This window comes from Neomonachus schauinslandi, chromosome 15 (assembly GCF_002201575.2).
Source record: "Neomonachus schauinslandi chromosome 15, ASM220157v2, whole genome shotgun sequence".
NCBI lineage: Eukaryota > Metazoa > Chordata > Mammalia > Carnivora > Phocidae > Neomonachus > Neomonachus schauinslandi.
The window spans coordinates 38,152,189-38,170,178 of NC_058417.1; the positions used below are offsets into that span (position 1 = coordinate 38,152,189).

A 17,990-nucleotide genomic window follows, 5' to 3' on the forward strand; every position below is an offset into this window, starting at 1 on the left:
CTCATATACCAAGGAGGGCAACTTTTTGTTTTATGAGCACTGGGCCAGGAGTTTTACAGCCTGAGAGAGACTGCTAGAGAGACCCAGACACAGTCTTCCAGGGACACCTCCAGGACCGGGTGGGTCTGGGGCTCAGGCCCACATGTTGCAGGTTTCTGCAGCGCCTTGGCTCAGCCTCCCTCTGCAGCGGGATCTGGTTTCTTTGGAGCCCTTGAGCTGACCTTAGGTGGGCAGGGCCATGTGGGTGCCATGGCCCAGGGGGCATCTCTTACAGTCAGCTTCTGCTCCTGAGGTCTGATTTCTGCAAAAACAGGAGGGGATGGGCCTCCTTGATAGGGGAAGGTGGAAAGGGAGATGCCCATTCTGGAGGAGCCACGGAGGGGACAGGTATGGGTTAGGAGTCAGTGATGGGCTTTTCTCCTCCTTTCTCTGCCATGGCAAGCTGTGTGGCCTTGAGCTCCTGCCTGAACCTCTTTGAGCCCTAGGTTTTCACCTCTGTAAAATGAGGGGGTTGGGTGAACTATAGAGTTCCTTTCAGCTCTAACAGTCTTTGATTCAAAGGCTCCCTGGGGATTTCAAAGCACTGTTTGTTCCCTGCTGCCTGGGGAGGGGGGGGGTGCAGGTGTCTGTCCTGCTCCCCTCCCCCCACCTCTTTCTCCATCTCCTTAGATCCGGCGCAGGAGACCAACCCCTGCCATGCTGTTCCGGCTCTCAGAGCACTCCTCACCAGGTGGGCCCTTCCCTGCTGCCCCAGCCCTGGCCCCACCCTAACTCTGAAGCCTTCTTGGGGCTAAAGTCCCATGAGTTAGGACACTGAGCAGAAGATGAGGGGGAGTGGGTAAGGTCTGGGAGCCCAACCCTGCTGGGTTCCTTTATTGACCAGGCACCTTCCAACACCCAGAAGGAAAGGGCACACTTTCCCTTTCCCCAGAGCCTGAACCTTTGGGGAAAGTAATTCAGATTCTCTTTCTCTCTTCCCTTTCCTCCCCTCCTCTCTCTTCTTCCCTCGGCTTCCCTTGGTTCATTGGCGGTCTCCCTCAGAGGAGGAGGCCTCCCCTCACCAGGTGAGTTTCCAGGGGCAGCTGGAAGGAGGGATGCTGGGAGCCCTTTTTGGTGGGCTGGACAGGATTCCTCCCGACTAACACATGGTGCCACCCCGGAGGACACATTACCATATCCATTGGCACCTTGGTAAGAGTGCGTGGTGCCAGGGTCCCACTGGTACAGACTCCCCTGCCCTTGTCTTTCCTCTGCTCAGACTTGGGCTGGGCCTCCAGAACCCTGGATTCTGCCCTGAGCCAGGCCGCAGCTTATGGAAGACCTCCCAAAGCAACAGGGCAGCCTGGCTGGACCCATCAGCCGAGGCTAGAACAGTTGTGGCCTGGGTTGCCAGGGCTGGGGTGGAATGGAGGAAGGGTGAAGGGAGGGGGCCTCTGGTGAGCCTGTTTAACCTGTCACTTACCCTGGCAGAGAGCCTCAGGAGAGGGGCACCACCTCAAGTCGAAGAGACCCAACCCATGTGCCTACACACCCCCCTCGCTGAAAGGTACTATCCCCCCCTCCATCAGTCTGGCTGGCCCCTTGACCCCCCCAGAACCAGGCTGACATTGGGGGAGGGAGGTGAAGGGTTGAGCTTTTGTCAGTGGGGAGGGGTTGTCTTGTGTACCCCAACCACTACTTAGGGACCAGATCTTTCTTCATTCGGTCTTGTAAAGAAGGGGCCCAGGGGCTGAAAGGGGTGGCTACGGGCCTTCAAATCAGGTTGTGGGGTTGAAAGAAAAGAGGCGGCCAGCCTAAAATGACAAGTATCATCAACATACAGATATTCAGCTCTGTACCTCCTCTTTGCAAGTGTGTGCCAGACCACCTTCCAGTGCCCCCCTCTGTCCCCCCCTTCTCTCCCTGCCAACCAGCACCTTCTCCAGGTACAGCTCTGGCTCCCCTCCCCCACTGGAAGAACATTTGCTCAGTCCAGTAAACTGGTTGCTTCTTGGTCCTGCTTCTCCTTTCTATGTTAAAACACAAGTCATTCCTAGAGCACACACTTAGAGAGAATACCTAGTGTGTGCCAGGCCTCACTGGTGGGCACTGGGCAAAATGGGAGGAGACAGATTTGGCTCCCACCCTCTTGGGGCCTTTTGCCTCAAAGCGTCGTGGGCGAGTCACCGAGGAGAGGAGGGTTAAGCCTGGATTTGAAGGATGAGAAGGGATTCAACAGGCGGGCAAGGCATGGAAGGGCATTGTAGGAAGAGGAAAGGAAATGTGCACAGGGGAGGAGGTGTGAAATCACCGGGAGTCTTTAGAGTCCGCCTACACCTGGAGGAGAGGGCGTGGAGCTGGGGGCGTGGAGCTGGGGGCGTGGGGAGGGTCTCTTCCTAACTAAGCCAAAGGATGCCTTCCCACCCCCCACCTCAGCTCTGGCCTGAGGCTCTTCCTGCCAGGCCAGCCCCCTCCTCCTGTGGAGGGAGGAGACCGGAAGGTTGTGCTGGGAGCTCCTTCTGGGGTGGGTTTAATGAGTTCCCAGCACCGGCCAAGGTCAACAGGCGCACCTGCCAGCCTGCCTGCCAGGGTTAGGAGCAGAGAGGAGAGGCTGGGAGGAGAAGAGAGAAGGACAAGGGCATTTTCTCTGCCCCCCCCCCAGGACAGAAAGAGGAAGGGACAGCATGTGGGCAGTGGGTACAGCACCTGGAAGGACTTCCCACCTGTAGGGATGTGGGGGAAGGCCAGCCCCTGAAGGAGGCATGAGGGAGGTGGTGGCATCTTCTCAGGAGAGACCAGAAGACCTCTCTCTCCTCCCTACTCTGGGCTGGGGAGGGCTGAGTGGATGTGAGGGGCAAGAACCGTCCCTTGGACTCTTGGTCACGAGCATGGGGCAGAAGGCAGGGGTGAAGAGGCTAGGGCCAAGGGGCTTCCTGGGCACCCTGCAAGGGCTAGAAATGGGCTGCCACCACCATTGCCCCTTTGGCCTGCACCTTAGCAGGGTCTAAGTTGGGAGAGGCAGGGCAGTCTGGGGGCTGTACTGCGGACATTCTGGTTTTGAAAGGGAGACTTGGGTTGGGGGAGCTCAGGGCCCCAGAAATGGGGACAGAGAAGAAGACAGCTGGGAGGGCGAGGAGGAGACCCCAGAGAGCTCCGAGAGGCAGGAGGGGAGGCGCAGTGCGTGGGAGGCTCACGGGCACCAGCAAGGGCGCGCCCGACACACCTATTGTCACTTTGGCATGGGGACTAAACTCTCCTCCCCTGACTGGGGGGGAGGGCTGGAGCAGCCACTTCCTCTCCTCCCTTCGCCCCCCAACTCTCAGAGGACCCTTCTGTACCTGGAGAGCACTGTTTTGCAGGCTTCAGCCCCTTTCCGGGCAAGGCAAAGCTTCTGGCAGGGTTGGGGCTTTGTGTTTTTTTTAAGATTTTATTTCTTTATTTGACAGAGGGAGACACAGCCAGAGAGGGAACACAAGCAGGGGGAGTGGGAGAGGGAGAAGCAGGCTTCTGGCAGAGCAGGGAGCCCGATGCGGGGCTCGATCCCAGGACCCTGGGATCATGACCCGAGCCAAAGGCAGACACCCAACGACTGAGCCACCCAGGCACCCCAGGGTTGGGGTATGTAAGGGGAGAAGCCGAGGGCCTCCAGGGGAGGATGGACAACACCGAGTCTTGGCTTGAAGGGGACTCTCCAAGGCTGAGCTCTCACACTTGGCTCAAGGTAAAGATCCGCCGCGTCCCCAAGGCCAGGGCAGGGCGATTTATTGTATTTTTATTGCCTGGGTAACTTGCCCAGAGCCAGCGGGAGGCACCGGGCTGGGAGCCTGGGGCAGGGCGGGGCAGTGGGCACACACAATGTGCCCTCTGTGCCTGTCCCAAGTTGGCAGGAGTGTGGTGCCCTGTTCATTGCACCGGAGGTTGCCAGCCTGGATTTACCCCTCTGGGCTTTCTGAGGGGAGGGGCTGCCTGCCTCCCCAGAAGGAGCTGTAACCACCCCAGCCCCTAGCTTGTCAGCATCCTGTCTGTGAGCTGTGAGTTCCGCTACCCAAGTGCTCTTAAATCCCACCGGCTCCTGGTCCCCCTGCTGCCTCTGCCTCAACCACTCCTCACAGTGTCCCCTCAACCCCTGCCATTCCCCCAGAATCCCCCAGCCCTGGCCCCTTTCTCCTAACCCCCTGGGCCTTTCCATCTTTTGGAAACTTCTCCTCAACTGCCCACACTGTTCCTTTCCTAGGCCCTATCCCAGCAGGCCTTGGTGGTGTTGGGGGGGGTGGGTGGTGTTTGCTGCTTTCTAGGTCACCACAGAGGGAGCTGGAAGCTTGGGGATGTGGGTCAAGATTGTGGGGGCTGCGTCTGAGCACATCACATCCCCAGGCACAAACTTCACTGGCTGTGGACTGTTACGTCCTCGGTCTCCGAATTGTCCCTACCTCAGCACCCGGGCAGAGACGTGTGGAGTGGCGTCTATGACAGGCGTAGGGCCAGGGGGTGGGGACCGACCCCAGCAGGATCGGGGTAAGCAATGAGCCCTCAGCAGTCTGGGCACGCCGCTAGAAACAGAGGGACAAATCCCGCAGGCCCTGGCCCATGGGTCCTGTGCCTCCCAGCCAGGGCTGTAGCTAGTGGACACTGTCTCTGGTCCCCGGTCCTGGGAGAAGCACATGCCCCAGCCACGGAATGTTAAGCTGCTGCTGTACCTGCCTGGTCTTGTCCAGCATGGCACCCTATGGTTCAGGGGAGCTGCCTGGGGCCAGCCTCCGAGGAGGTCTGCATCCCTGGACAGCTTAGGAGCCAAACAGATTAAGGGTCTGCCTCCTGCTGCTTCTGCCCTCGTCTGGCCCCCAGCAGACTGACCTGTGACCTTTAGCTTTTGAACTAGACCCCTGAGGGGGTTAGCCATGCCCTAGGCCACGGGAAGGAGGTTGGGGCTGAGCCACATGCCTCTCCAGCTCCATGGGCCGCTTCTTGGCCCAGCTCACCCTTGCCTTCTGGGGCCCCCTGTGCCAGCCGTGCAGCGCATTGCTGAGTCTCATCTGCAGTCCATCAGCAACCTGAGCGAGAACCAGGCCTCAGAGGAGGAGGATGAGCTGGGGGAGCTGCGGGAGCTGGGCTACCCAAGAGAGGAAGATGAGGAGGAGGAGGAGGAGGATGACGAAGAGGAGGAGGAGGAGGAGGACAGCCAGGCTGAAGTCCTGAAGAGCAGCAGGGGGCCTGGTAAGCTGAAGGAGCTGGGAAGCCTGGTGGGGTCCTCCTTGAGTGTCCTGGGGCACCCCTCCCAGTTCAGAGCTTTTCACACATGTTAAACCGCAGTTGTACGGTGAGGGCCTCCCCATCCTCCCACCCACAGGTGCCCTAGGATACCTGGGCTGCTCCCATCCTGACCCTCTCCCGAATCAGGTCGTCCCTAGTAATTCCGCTATTCCCTAAGAATTACGGCAAGGCCACATGAGGTTTGAGGCTAGACCCAAGAAAAGACTGCCCATCCATGGCCGTGAGGGAGTACAGGAGATGCAGGGATAGAGAACTAAGAGGGTGCAATGCCGTCATTACCTGTGTTTTTAAATGTAAGATGTGGTTTCTGCTGGGAGGCAAAGAGCTGGTTCTTAAGTCCTTCCCAGGACCCTGTGGCTGTTTCTCCCCCTTTTATTTCCTGGGCTGGAGGTGAGAGGGTGCCCTCTAGTGTCTAGATGGAGAATCTAGGATGCAAGAACAACCTAGTCTTCTGCACTTCAACTCCAACTGCCTGGGAAGAGAGGGGTCAAGGAAGGGCCTAAGACCTACACAAAAGACCTCAGAGCTAGAGGCCCCAGATCCAGAAATCTCCACAGAGGGTCCTGAGGCCCAGAGAATTCCTAGGCAGAAAGATCTCTGCCCCTCCCATGGCTGTGTTTTCCATGCTTACCTATGGAAGGCTGTGCCGTATCTATCCCTCCCGGTGCACGTTAAACTTCCTGGTCCCATTATTTATGGGGATGAGAAACAGTCGACTAAACCTGCTTGCAGTGTCCAGCCCTCGCACCCAAACAAATGGCTTGGACCTCCTCTCTGCATCTCTGGCAGTGGGGTATCAACGCTGGAGCAAAAGCTCCAGGTGCAAGTTGAGTCAACTCCCACTGAGACCCTCAGGACAGGTCAAGAGGAAGCAAGAGTAGACTGTTCTCTCTGGAAAAGCAGCAGGGCAGAGGGCCAAATGACAAGACTACCAAGGAGAAATATCAGTTGCCACCACTCCGGGAGTGCTGGTGCTGGTCTGGTCAGCATATTAACTATTACCTTATTTAAGGCAATCTACGCAATTTCCTTCTCACCATCCCCTTCAGAGAGGTAATAACTGACTTATCTAACTCATATAGCTAGTCATTGGGAGAGCATTCTTGGTCCAGCGTTCTCTCCATTATACCATGATGCCTTCAGAAAGCTAAGCCTCAGCCATCAGAGAGGCTCCGCTCCTGCTCCAGGACGGCTGAATGGATACTTAGAGACTGTGTTTTTATCCTTTCATTCCTATCCCCAGCTGGGCAGAAGACAGCTTGTGGCCAGGGTCTGGAAGGACCCTGGGAGCGCCCACCCCCTCTGGATGAGCCCCAGAGAGATGGAAGCTCCAAGGAACAAGTGGAAGACCTGGCACTGAATGGTGAGGCTTGGTAGTAGCGAATGGGGAGGAGGGGCTGGGACTTTTGTGGGCGTGGCCAAGCCCTGAGTCCCTCTGCTTGCCTTGCAGAGCCTGGGGAGGAGCCACAGCGCCCCGCCCACCCTGAGCCTGGCACATAGGCACCCGGCCTTGCATCGCTCAGAAGGAAGTGGAGGGGGCATTGCTGTTCCCCAGATACCCACTCTGTCCCCACCCTATTTTGTACCCTTCCCCCTCACTCGCTAGGGCTGTGGCTTCTGACTTCTAGAAGACTTCAGGCTGGTCCATGTTTGCTTGTTTGCCCACCTTTGGCTGATGCCCAGAGTCCCTGGGCACTTGCTGCCTGATGCCTACCCCTGCCAGTCATTCCCCCATTTACCCAGAGGGAGGCGGGATGTGAGAGAGTTTGGATGATCCAATAAGGGGGGGGAGGGCAAAGATTTATCCTTCACAATTCTACTCCCCAGACCCTTCTCCTGGGCACAGGAAACCACAGGGCAGGACCCTAAGATCTGGGGAAAGAGGGTACTGAGAACCTGTAGGTGCCCTTAGATCCTTCTCCATCCCCTCTCCTATGGGGGATTTCAAGTTACCACCCCTCTCTCTGGCTTCTACCAGGGCCCAGGGCATCCTTCTCCTCAACCTCAACATTTTGGAAATCTTCCCCTTATCACCCCTGCTCCCCAGCCTGGGTGCCTGGAAGATGGACTAGCAGAGGCTGCTTTGTTGCGTTTTGTTTGTGCTTTGATGCCGGGAATGCCGCCTAGTATATGTCCTTAGGGGGGCGCACGGTGGGGAAGCCAGGTTCTCCTTGTCCTCCAGCTGCTCTGCCCCCCTTCCCCCCTTCCCCCCTTCCCTGACTCCAGGCCTGAACCACTCCTGTGCCGTAATAAATAAATCTTTGTAAATAACCGTGCTGAGACTTCTCTTTCAGGGGAAAGGAGAGGGAGGAAGGGGAAACGGGTTCCCCTATGTGGAAGACCTGGTGGGTGGCCACCTCGACCCTAGTGTCCAGTCCTCTAGTCTGGGTCTTTCCTGAAGACAAGCTCGGAGCACTCTTAGGAAGGACCACAGAAGTACTAGATCCTGCTAGGGATGGCTGAACGAGGCAGGGAGGGAAAAGAACTTTCAAGAGTAATTGGATTTCTCCAAAGGGACCAGTCCCCCAGCCCCAAAGGCCTCCCCTCAGGAAGTTCCCCCTTTTTCCCCACAGTGCCAGGCCTCTGTGGCCTAACGATGATGATGCCCCTGGACTTCTTTCCCATTTCCCCCGCCATTAGTAAGACCCTCAAGCAGTCCCCACTTCCGGCCCTCGGGGTGGGGCCCAAGGGCTGGGGGGCGGAGACTGAGGCGGAGGGGTGGGGCTGCACTCTACGCACATCCCAGTTCGCACTCGGGGGCGGGCTCAGCGGCGGAAGTGGCGCCGCCGGGAGATCCTGTTCCGCTCGGAGGCGCTCCGGGGCAGCAGAGCCCGACTGCGGCTGGGGCAGGAAGAGCCTGGGCGATGGCTGACATGGAGCAGGTGGGTCCGGGAGAGGTCACAGAGGCCGGGTGGTACGAGGGCTGTGTCTTGTCAGCGGATTCCGCCTCCCTGCCCGGTGTCCGTTGTTGGTTCGGTCCGACCCTTCCCGCACCCCCCGCGCCCCAGGTTCCGCCCCCTTTCTCCGCTCGGCCTTGCTCTGCCCCGCGTGGGGTTCGGGGGGCTCCGGCGCTGACCTTCCGCGGCCCGCCCACCCGAGAGCGCCCGGGGAGGGCGTCCCAGCTCGCCGTCCAGAGCCTCACTCTGAGGGGAGAGGCGAGGCACGAAATCTGGGTAGTGGGGGGCAGAAGTTGGATATGGGCAGGGGTCAGGGTCTCTGAAAGAGGAGGAAAACATCTACACGTTCCGGTAGGTCTGCGTCTCACTGTCATCCGGTCTCCCCCAACTTCCTTTGAAAACGGCAGTGAATGACTTCCCTAATCGACATCAAAAGGGCTCTTTAAAGAATCTTTCTTGAGTTCTTAGAGGTGCATAACACCAGTGACACTCGTTCCTAATTGACGTAATTGGCACGCCCCTCCCCCTTGGCGTCCTCGGCGTCTGCATCTCCTTATTTTCTTCCTCCTGTTCTGACAGTGGAAGTACCGTTTCCCATTCTCGTGTCCTGCCCAGCCCCCGCTCTATACACTGAATTTTGATGGTCTCATCCACTCTCATGGCTTCAGCTTTACACCACCTAGATACCCGAAAGGCGCCCACATCGACCTCTTTCTTCAGCGCAGCCCCTCCCTGGAGCCCCAGACTTGGGCGTCCAGCTACCAGTGGCCAGCTCCACTTCAGCTGCAGCTCTCTTGGACTGGTCTTTCCCCCCCTGCAAACGCATTCTTCTTCCTCTGCCGTCGCATCCCAGCGCTAGACCGGGAAATTATCTTACGCTTCCTCTTCTCCCTCAATTCCCACATCTGTGGGGTGACCCGATCCAGCTAACTTCCTGAACATACTGCACACCTGGTCCTGGGCCTCCATCTCTTCTGGTACCACCTTGATGTGTTTCTCACCAGGATAACTGCAGTGGCTTCCCAGCAACTTCTAATCATGGCTGCCTGCAACCCAGTCTCCAAACTAACTCTTATGATCTCTCTCTCTCTCTCTTTTTTTTTTTTAAACTCCCGACTGAGCCAGCCAGGTGCCCCTCTTGTGATCCTTTTAAAACACAAGTCTCATTGTGTTACTTCCTTGCTTAAAACCCTTTGTTGGCTTCCTATTGCTTGAGGAAAAAGGCTGAATCCCTAGTACAATTTACAGCACTGTCTGAGTTCTGACCTCTTTCCTGCCAGTCTCCTAAGTGCACCCTAAAGTCCAATAACATGGCATCACAGGATGCACTTGCCCATGCCTTGCAATTTTGTGTCTCCAAGGCTTTGCACACCAGCCCCTCTGCCTGGGAAGCCCCTTCTCCTCTTATCTGCCAGGCTGCCTTCTACTTGTCCTTCTCAGGGAATACGACTTCTGGGTTGACTTCCTCCCATCCCCCCTGTCCAAGACTTAATACTGCCCCCCGCGTCCCTGCAACACCCTGTCCATACTAGAATAGTGGTTGATAATACAGACTCCTGAATCAGACTTTATGGGTTCTGATACTGTTTTATGACCTTGATGAAGAAAGTGCCTCAGTTTTCTCATTTGTAAAATGGAGGTAGCAGTGTGTCTACCTCATAGAGTTACTGTAAGGATTAAATGAAATAATGTATGTGTAGGGTTTATTTATTTATTTATTTTTAAAAGATTTTATTTATTTATTTGACAGAGAGAGACAGAGAGAGAGAGGGAACACGAGCAGGGGGAGTGGGAGAGGGAGAAGCAGGCTCCCTGCCGAGCAGGGAGCCCAATGCGGGGCTCAATCCCAGGACCCTGGGACCATGACCTGAGCCGAAGGCAGACGCTTAACGACTGAGCCACCAGGCGCCCCTATGTGTAGGGTTTAAATCAGTGAGCACATGAATGCTCAGTAAATAAATGTTAGCTGTTATTGCTTATATAAGAATGTTATAGAGCAGTGGTTGTAATTTTTAATTTCATAAATTGCTTGAGGGCTGTTGATGTGGCTGACTTCTCATTCTGTCCCAGAGCCCCAAAGCCTGGCTTTTTGTCCATAAATAAAATGCTGGGGTGGAGGGCACGGGGATCAGGATCTGGATTTATTGAGTGAGGATTCAAGAATGAAAAAGACTCAGACCTGAAGTTAGTCTGCTCAGGAAATGACTCTGGAAATGAATGAATGTTACATGACAAGCATGAGTTCTATAGAAATGTGCACAGAGCTCTGGAAACCCATGGGAAAGAAGGGCCAAGAATGGCTTCCCAGAGGAGCTGACAATTAGTGAGGGACCTTAGGGCAAGAGGATGAACTTACCAGAGAGAGGTAGAGACCAGGGTGGACTCAGAATGGGCAGCTGGGTCCTCTGAACAGAGCTCTTGCAGGGGGAGGACAGAGGCAGAGGCAGCCTCCTCTGCTGAGGTTGGGGATTCCTTTCCTCGCTTGGCCATGAGGAAGTGTCCCCTTGGTTTAGGAGCCTGTGGGGACCATGCCCGGGGCGGGGGGGGTGTCTGAAGGCCTGGTGCCTGGGTGGTCAGCCTGCAAGCTTGTGGGCTGGGCCTGTGCTTTAGACCAGAATCTGGGCCTTTGCTCATGCTCTTTTGCCTGCCTGGAATGCTCGTCTTCCTTGCCTATGGTTGATACATGTGGATTCTTCAAGGCCTGGGTCGAATAGCTCCACCTCTTTGTGGCTTTCCCAACCTCACCCACTGCATCCTGGGTCAGATGCTCCCTTCTCTGAGAGCCCATGGTCCATTGTTTGTTCCTCCCTGAAAGTGCTGATTACAGTGAGGCACCATGTTTTATCTATGTGTTAGCCTCCCTCACCAGACCCAGAGCCCCCGAATAGCCCCAGGGACTAGCACAGGCTCAGCATTAAACGGAGCTCACACACACCTAGTCTGGGGAGGAGGGGTGGGTGAGACCAAAAAGCCTGTACATTTGTGAGCTCTTACTTGTTCCCTTGAGTGGTAGAGATTGTTGGCTCCATTTTACAGATGAAGAAGCTGGGACTCAAGGGAAGTAAGGTCAGTGTCTCTCAGCAGGAACTTCAAGAACTGTCTCTTGACTCCAGGTCCACAGCTGTCTCTGAGAAACTGCCTCGGTACCCCAGCCCCGCCCCCCCTGCCCCCCCTGCCCCCCCCCCCCGCCATGGGCGGCTGCCACATCTGTAAGACAAGGGCCAAGCAGAGCATTCCATCTGACCAGTTGTGTATCCTTGTGAACTTTTTCTGACTGGGGCTGAGCCTGGCTTCTGTCTGGTCACAGCTGGTGCTGACAAGGGTCTGTGCTGAACTCCCTTCTGCCTGTGCAGCCTTCCCTCGAGTGGGCTGACAGGACTGAGCTCTCTCCCGGAAGATGACTGGCCCTTTCCAGGCTGACCTTGAGAACTTGACCTCCTTACCTCCCAAGTTTTATCCAGTAGCACTGAGGGTGGGTGGGGCCTGACTCACCAGTCCCTGAGTAGGCGGGGGGTCTTGTCATCACAGACCCGGGGTGTCCCAGTCATTTAACAGGGCCTGGCATGTGGAGGGGGCAGGCGTGCTGAGTAAACCTTAGTCTGGTGGGGTTTTTCAGGAAGCTGTACTGTCAGAATGTCCGGGTTGGAGGGGGCGGTGCACAGTGATGAATGTACTTTTTGTTTTGGCTTGACTCTTCCCCTTTCCACTTCTCCAGAAGGAAAAGAGAAACGGAGCCTGGTTTGTGTCCTCCTCTCCTTAAAGTCCTCCTTCTCTAGGGAACTTCCCAAACTCTCTGTCCGTGGGACAGGGTAGGGGCCAATAAGCCAGCTGTGCCAGGGCTGATGGCACGGGCCGCTGAGCCCGGAAGTACAGTAGAGACTGCTATGTGCCATCCTGGGTCAGCTCTCTGAGGCCAGCGCCCATCTTTGCATCCGGCAGTACATAGGGGACCCTGTTTGGGCAGAGTGCCGTGCTGCACATGCCTGGTCCGGGCCCTGCCTCTAACACCGTTTCCGTAGCCCCTAATAGTAGTAATAGCTGCTGTTAATTAAGCACAGACACTTTGTGTGTGTGATTCCTAATCCTTTCAGTAGCTCTGTGAAGTGGTCACTGTACTATCCCCATTTTATAGATAAGGAGACTGAGGTTCAGAGAGAATCAGTGATTTAGTCAAGGGCTCACAGCCTAGTAACGAATGGCCTTCGGCTTTTGACTCCAGGTCTGATGCCCAGTCCCCAAACTCATGCCCTTTCCCCCATTCCAGGGTGGACATTACAGACCCACAGACCAGTTAACTTCCTGGAACCATGGCCAAGCACTGTGACCCAGGCCTAAAGGGCTCAAGGAAAGATGACTTGGAGCCTCAAGTCTAGGGTAGTGCTGGGCCAGAGTCCTGAGAGCTGGGACTGGGGGAACCTGGAGGGTGAGGCAGAGCTTTGCCCAGGACGTGGCATTTGAACTGGTCTCTGAGGAATTGGAGTTCTCTCCCAGGAGGAGGAGGTCATTCCAGAATGCGAAAGTGGAGGGAAGTGGAGGCTCAGAAGGGAGACTGCCAGCCTTGGTGTGTCCTGGGAGCAGCCAGGTCAGGAGAGTGTCGGGAAGGGGAGGAGGATCAGCCCCATACCAGGAGAGGAGTGCTGGGGTCTCTCCCAGCGAGCATGTCCTTCTTCCTTCTTGACCTTTCGCTATCCAAGGAACTTAGCTTACGTCCAGTCTTCTCCCTGCAAGTTGGTGCCTAGGAAAACGGAGGCGAGCAGCCACCATGCCCGAGGTTGCCCAGGAAACCAGTTCCCCTGGACTGCTGGGGGGGAGGGTGCCTGGACTGTACCTGAGGCAGGACACGAGCAGAGGGAGGAGTCTAGCTCCAGGTGAGACAGTCTGCCCCGGGGAGGGGCTGTGTACGCAGGTGTGCTCAGGCTGCTGTAGGGAAGTGTGTAAATAGTTGTTCGACGCCTTTCCTGAGTATCTTCTGAGAGCCTGGTACCACTCTGGGTGCTGGGCACACAGCATGGAGCAAAGCAGGGGGAGTTCCTGCTCTTGTGAAGTTTGCATTCCGGAAGGAGAAGACAGGCAGTAAACGCAGACCCGTAAACATATAATATGTCTGGGGTGGTAAGCTCTGTGAAGAAGAAGAACGCAGGGAAGGGGATGAAGGGTGGGGGCTAAATAGGGAGTTCAGGGAAGGCTTCTCCAAAGGGACATTTACAGAGACCAGAATGGAGGGAGTGTTGCAGAGACCTGGGGAAGACCTTCAGACAGACAGGACAGCAGGTACAAGGGTCCTGGGGTGGGAGTGTGGAGCATGCTTGGTATGTCCATGGAACAGAGAAGGGCCAGTGTAGCTGGAGCAGAGGGTTCCAGGGGAAGAGGCTGGGGAAGAGCGGCTTGTAGGCCAGGATGGAAACTTTGGCCTTCACTCAGGGTGAGCTGGAAGCCATTGGAGGTTTGCAGCACTGGGGAGGTGTGGTCTGACTTTTACCAGGATCCCTCTGGCTGCTGTGTTGAGAACAGACTTGGGATGCAGACAGGGAGGTGGTCAGGAAGCTGTAGCAGGTGAGAGGTGGCGGTTTGGACGGGGTTTCGGTAGTCGTGGTGGGCAGTATGCACATACACTGGCTGGATTTTGAAGGAAGAGCCAATAAGATTTGCTGATGGTTTGTGTGTGGAGGGGAGGGTGCTGGGCTCTCCACAGGCTCTCGCTGGGTGGTCATAGGGGCTCCCTGGCCAGCAGAGGCCCTGGGGTCAGCTCTGGCCCATCCTGCCTGGGGAACTGTGGGCAGGCCTCTCCAGCCTTCTGTCTCCTCTACCCCATCATCATCTGCACAGCTCCTGGTGGGGGTGTGAGGAGTAAAGGAGGGGTGTCTGCAGCCTGCCGACGCAGGTCACTGCTAGGCCACATTTGTTTCTTCTGTGCTGGCTCCTCAGGACGGCCTGCGGTCCTGTGGGGGTTTTGTTTTTGTTGTTAAAGATTTTATTCATTTGACAGAGAGAGTACAAACGGCGGGTGGGAGGGGGGCTGTGTGACAGGCAGATTGTGAGGGAGAAGCAGACTCTTCACTGAGCAGGGAGCCCGATGCAGGACTCGATCCCAGGACCCTGGGATCATGACCTGAGCTGAAGGCAGACGCTTAACTGACTGAGCCACTCAGGAGCCCCCCATTTTAAGCATTTTTAAGGGCATGGTACCAAGGCATTAAGTGTATTAATGGTGCCTTTATTTAATGCTTCTGAGGAAACTGAGTCTCAGAATGGTTATGTTTGCTCCAGATTGCACAGCTCATAAGGGCAGACTGAGATTTGAACCCTGACCTCAGAGTCCAGCTCTCTTTCCACAGTGTCAGCTGCCTGCTGTTACCTGCCCTGAGTCTGGGACCCTACCCGAAAGTTCCTCTTGCTCTCTGGCCAATAGTGGCATTTCCTGGGGTAAGAGAAGGCCTGGCAGGCCCTGGGCTCCCATGCCTGCCTCTCCCCTTTGCCCCAGGAGCTGAAAGAACTGGAGTAATCCAGGGTGGATTGCCCCCTCCTCCTCACCCCTCTTTCTCTTGCAATCTGGGATGATAAAACTTGCAATTTCCTCACCCCCTTCCCCAAGCCTGAGCAGCTCAGCTTCTCCTAAAACACACGTCGAGTGAGTGTCAAGTCTGCAGCCGACCCCAGGCGGACTCCTTCACCCCACATGTGCTGTTCTCCCAGCGCCTGGGCAGGGGCTTGGGTGGGGCAGGGGATGCTGCTCCCAGGGGCCCGGGTGGCAGCCCTGCTGTCTCCAGCCCACAACACTCATTCCTGCCTCCCCCTCAGCAGGATGGGGGGCATGTGGGGGTGGAGGCCAGCTGCCACCTCCTGCCCCCAGGGCGAGGGGACCAGAGACCAAGCGCTTTGGGGACCGCTCAGAGCAGTTCCAGGCCGAGATGATTTCTACCTCCTAGACTGGCAGGTGGTCTGATGGAGCTTAGAGACCTTTTGAAGTCATCTGAGTGGGCAGTTTTCAAACTGGGCCCAAGGAAGTGACCCTGGGGTGACCCTGGGGTTTGAGGAATGGCTGCCCAGGGGGACTCTCTGTGGCCACCTTCTGTGGCAGGACCCATAGCAGTCCCGTTTTTATCTTTCTTCTATTCAAGATTCTAAGTAAGGTTTTCTTCTCTTCTCTTCTCCTCTCTTCTCTTTCGACATTTCTCTTGCTTGAAGAAGGGGGTTTGAAAAAGCACTGACTTTTTTCCCCAGATAAATAAACAGGGGCTTGGTGAGGACTTGCCCAGTTATTCGGGGTTAGTGGCTACCGCATGCCTGGGACTCAGGTCTTCAGTCCTGACCGGGGCTCCTTCTACTCTACAAGCTCTTCTTTGGATTCTGAGCAGCTTTCATGGTGGAGGGTGATCTGGAACCCCCCTCTCTCTGCCTCTTGGCCAGCTGCCCCCAGCCCTGCTTCTGAGGCCCCGTGCCTGGCTCCCACACACCCATGTCTGCAGCTCTCCCGGGCTCCCCCAGCACCTTTGCTCTCAGCCCCCATCTGCGTCTCTCGCTTCACCAAGGACGTCTGCATGTGCAAGTGTCAATGCTCCCGCGGCATCTCCCATCAGGCTGCTGCCACCCGAGTCCCGTCCCCAGGGAGGGAGGGAGGGAGCCAGGGGCAATGCCAGGCAGACTTGGGAGCAGCCCGGGAGGAGGGAAGCCACAGCACCCTGCAGTGAGGTCGGGAAGAGGGAGAGAAGCAGATAGGGAGGATCACACACACACACACACACACACACACACACACACACACACACGTGCACGCGGGAGGAAGGCAGGGTGAGACTGAGCTGAGGGCAGTGGAGACAGACTCACAGATGGGAGAGACCTGGAGAGGAAGACCAATAAAGATGGACACAGGAGCGGGACACAGAGACACAAAGATAGAAAGGTGGTTTGTGAGAGACAGGAAGGAGGAAGAGAAATGGAGACAGGCCTGGCAGCAGACAAGAGGGCTATTAGTGACAAGGAAATGTCACCCTCCCTGGAGCTGGGGCCCTGTCACAGTGAGAGATGCGCTGCGTGTTCGGTCTGGCACCGGGTCCAGCTGATGGATGTGGGGGGGTTCCGTTGCCGGCGGCCTGTCACATCCCCTTTCTGACTGCCTCCTTCCAGAGCTGGGCCCGGCTTTCCTTCAGTGCCCTCCAGATGAGCTGGGCATGGCAACCCCAAGAGTGTGTTATTGGGAGGTGGCCTTGTGCAGATGCCTCTGCTGAGAACAGTCCGCTCCTGTCCATTGGGGCTTGCACTGAGGCAGAGGGATGGACACGCTGGCTTGCTCAGAATCCCCTGCCAGTCACAAATGGGGAGCTTGTTTGGGACCTGATAGATTGAGGGGCCCCAGAAGGTAGTAGACATAACAAAGGTATGAAGGGATAGCAGATCGGGGTGGGGGGGGGATACTGGTTAGGTCTTGCCTTCCCGGGATTGGAGACCAACATCCAGGGTTCCCCTCCCACCGGCCCGCAAACCTGCCTCCTGGTGCTGGCATGAGAGAAGATTCAGGGAGACTCTGACGGAGCCCCAGAAGCGCGGGCACCACCACACTGTCCCTTCGTCCCCTGGGCGGGGGAAGGGGCCTCTGCAGGCTTTTTGCCAGCACATTGGTGGAGCAGAGACCTGGGGTCTGGGGGCTGTGTGGCAGGGAGGGAGTCCTCCGGGGGCCCCTGCCTCTAGCGTTCATAAGAGTTTTGGCCCCGTGGTCGCAGAGGCAAGGGGTGGTTCACCCCGTTCCCCCTTCTGTCTTGGCTGCCTCACAGAAGGCCCCATCCTGCCCTGAGTGGGCATGAAGCACAGCCATGGGCACGGGGTTCTGGGGGCAGTGGAGCTCGGGGCTAGCCTCAGGCAGCGCTGGCTCTTCTCTGTCAGGGTTTGCCCCATGTCTCGGCTGCATAGCATGGAGCTAAGGACCAGGAGACCCTCTGGAGCACCTGTTTACTCACCAGGCAATTCTCAGCACCTTCTGGCTGCCGGGCCCAGTGCTAGGTGCTCGAGACAGCAGTGATCGGGCCCGGGAAAGCCCTGCACCGGGAGAATTGGCAGAACAAGGAATAAGACCCTGGCAGATTGTCACAGGCTCCGGGTCCCCATCATAGAACTAGAGCAAGGCTGCTGTGCCTGGGGGGGGCAGGGGGGTGCTCTGAGGAGAACAAGGGGGGACTTCTGAGCTGCTTGTTGGAAGGACTGGGGAGGGGAGAGCTAGGTGCAGGGCCCCGAGGCAGTGTCCGGCTGCCACACGGAGGGACCTAAAAGAAGGCCAGGGTGGTGGTGGTGGTGAGCCGCGCCTGCCTTGTCAGAGGAGCCTCGGGGCCCGGAGCTCGGGAAGAGCTGGGGGCGCCGCCCTGCAGGGCTGGACTGGAGGCTCTGGAACTGAGGGCTGTGATCAGTGTTTGGAAAACCCCTCTCTGTGCGAGACGCAGCCTGGAGACTCACCCCCTCGGCTGTTGTATGTAACACCAGGGGAGCGGATGGTAGTTGGGCCCAACATTGCGGGGGGAGCTAGGGAGAAGGGACCAGGATGTCCTCCCTCCTTACCCGCTGTCCCAGCGCAGAGCACTCAGAGACGCTGCTCTAGGAAGTCCCTCCCAGTTGCCATGGATCAGGGGGTGGGAGGGTAGGGCTGGCTGCTGGGAGGGAATGTGGCTTTGTGCTTGGCAAACAAAGAACAGAGCTTGGGGCCCTCTTCTCCTGGGGGGGTGGGCAGGCCGAGAGGCTGTTGACAGGACCAGTGGCTGAACCACGAGGTTGGGCTTGGCAGGAGCAGGCTGCGCCCTCAAGCAGTGGGGAGGAGCCCACAGCCCTCCAAGGGTGAACCGTGGGGTCGCTGGGCTTTGC

At 57.0% G+C, this 17,990-nt stretch overlaps 2 protein-coding genes across 3 annotated transcripts in view; both read left to right on the forward strand.

The window, feature by feature from the left end:
* Window positions 1–6,856, forward strand: part of PPP1R1B (protein phosphatase 1 regulatory inhibitor subunit 1B) — a 7,930-nt gene extending 1,074 nt beyond the window's left edge. The window contains exons 2-7 of the mRNA XM_044921665.1: window positions 670–730; window positions 1,042–1,064; window positions 1,471–1,546; window positions 4,987–5,193; window positions 6,494–6,613; window positions 6,701–6,856. Of these exons, the coding sequence (XP_044777600.1) occupies window positions 670–730; window positions 1,042–1,064; window positions 1,471–1,546; window positions 4,987–5,193; window positions 6,494–6,613; window positions 6,701–6,750 (537 nt within the window). The 3' untranslated portion in view covers window positions 6,751–6,856. The remainder of the gene's footprint in view (window positions 1–669; window positions 731–1,041; window positions 1,065–1,470; window positions 1,547–4,986; window positions 5,194–6,493; window positions 6,614–6,700) is intronic.
* Window positions 6,857–8,054: 1,198 nt separating this feature from the next.
* Window positions 8,055–17,990, forward strand: part of STARD3 (StAR related lipid transfer domain containing 3) — a 20,066-nt gene continuing 10,130 nt past the window's right edge. For both annotated transcript variants that reach the window (XM_021704058.1, XM_021704059.1), the window contains exon 1: window positions 8,055–8,132. The gene's annotated coding sequence lies outside the window, so the exon portion shown is untranslated. The remainder of the gene's footprint in view (window positions 8,133–17,990) is intronic.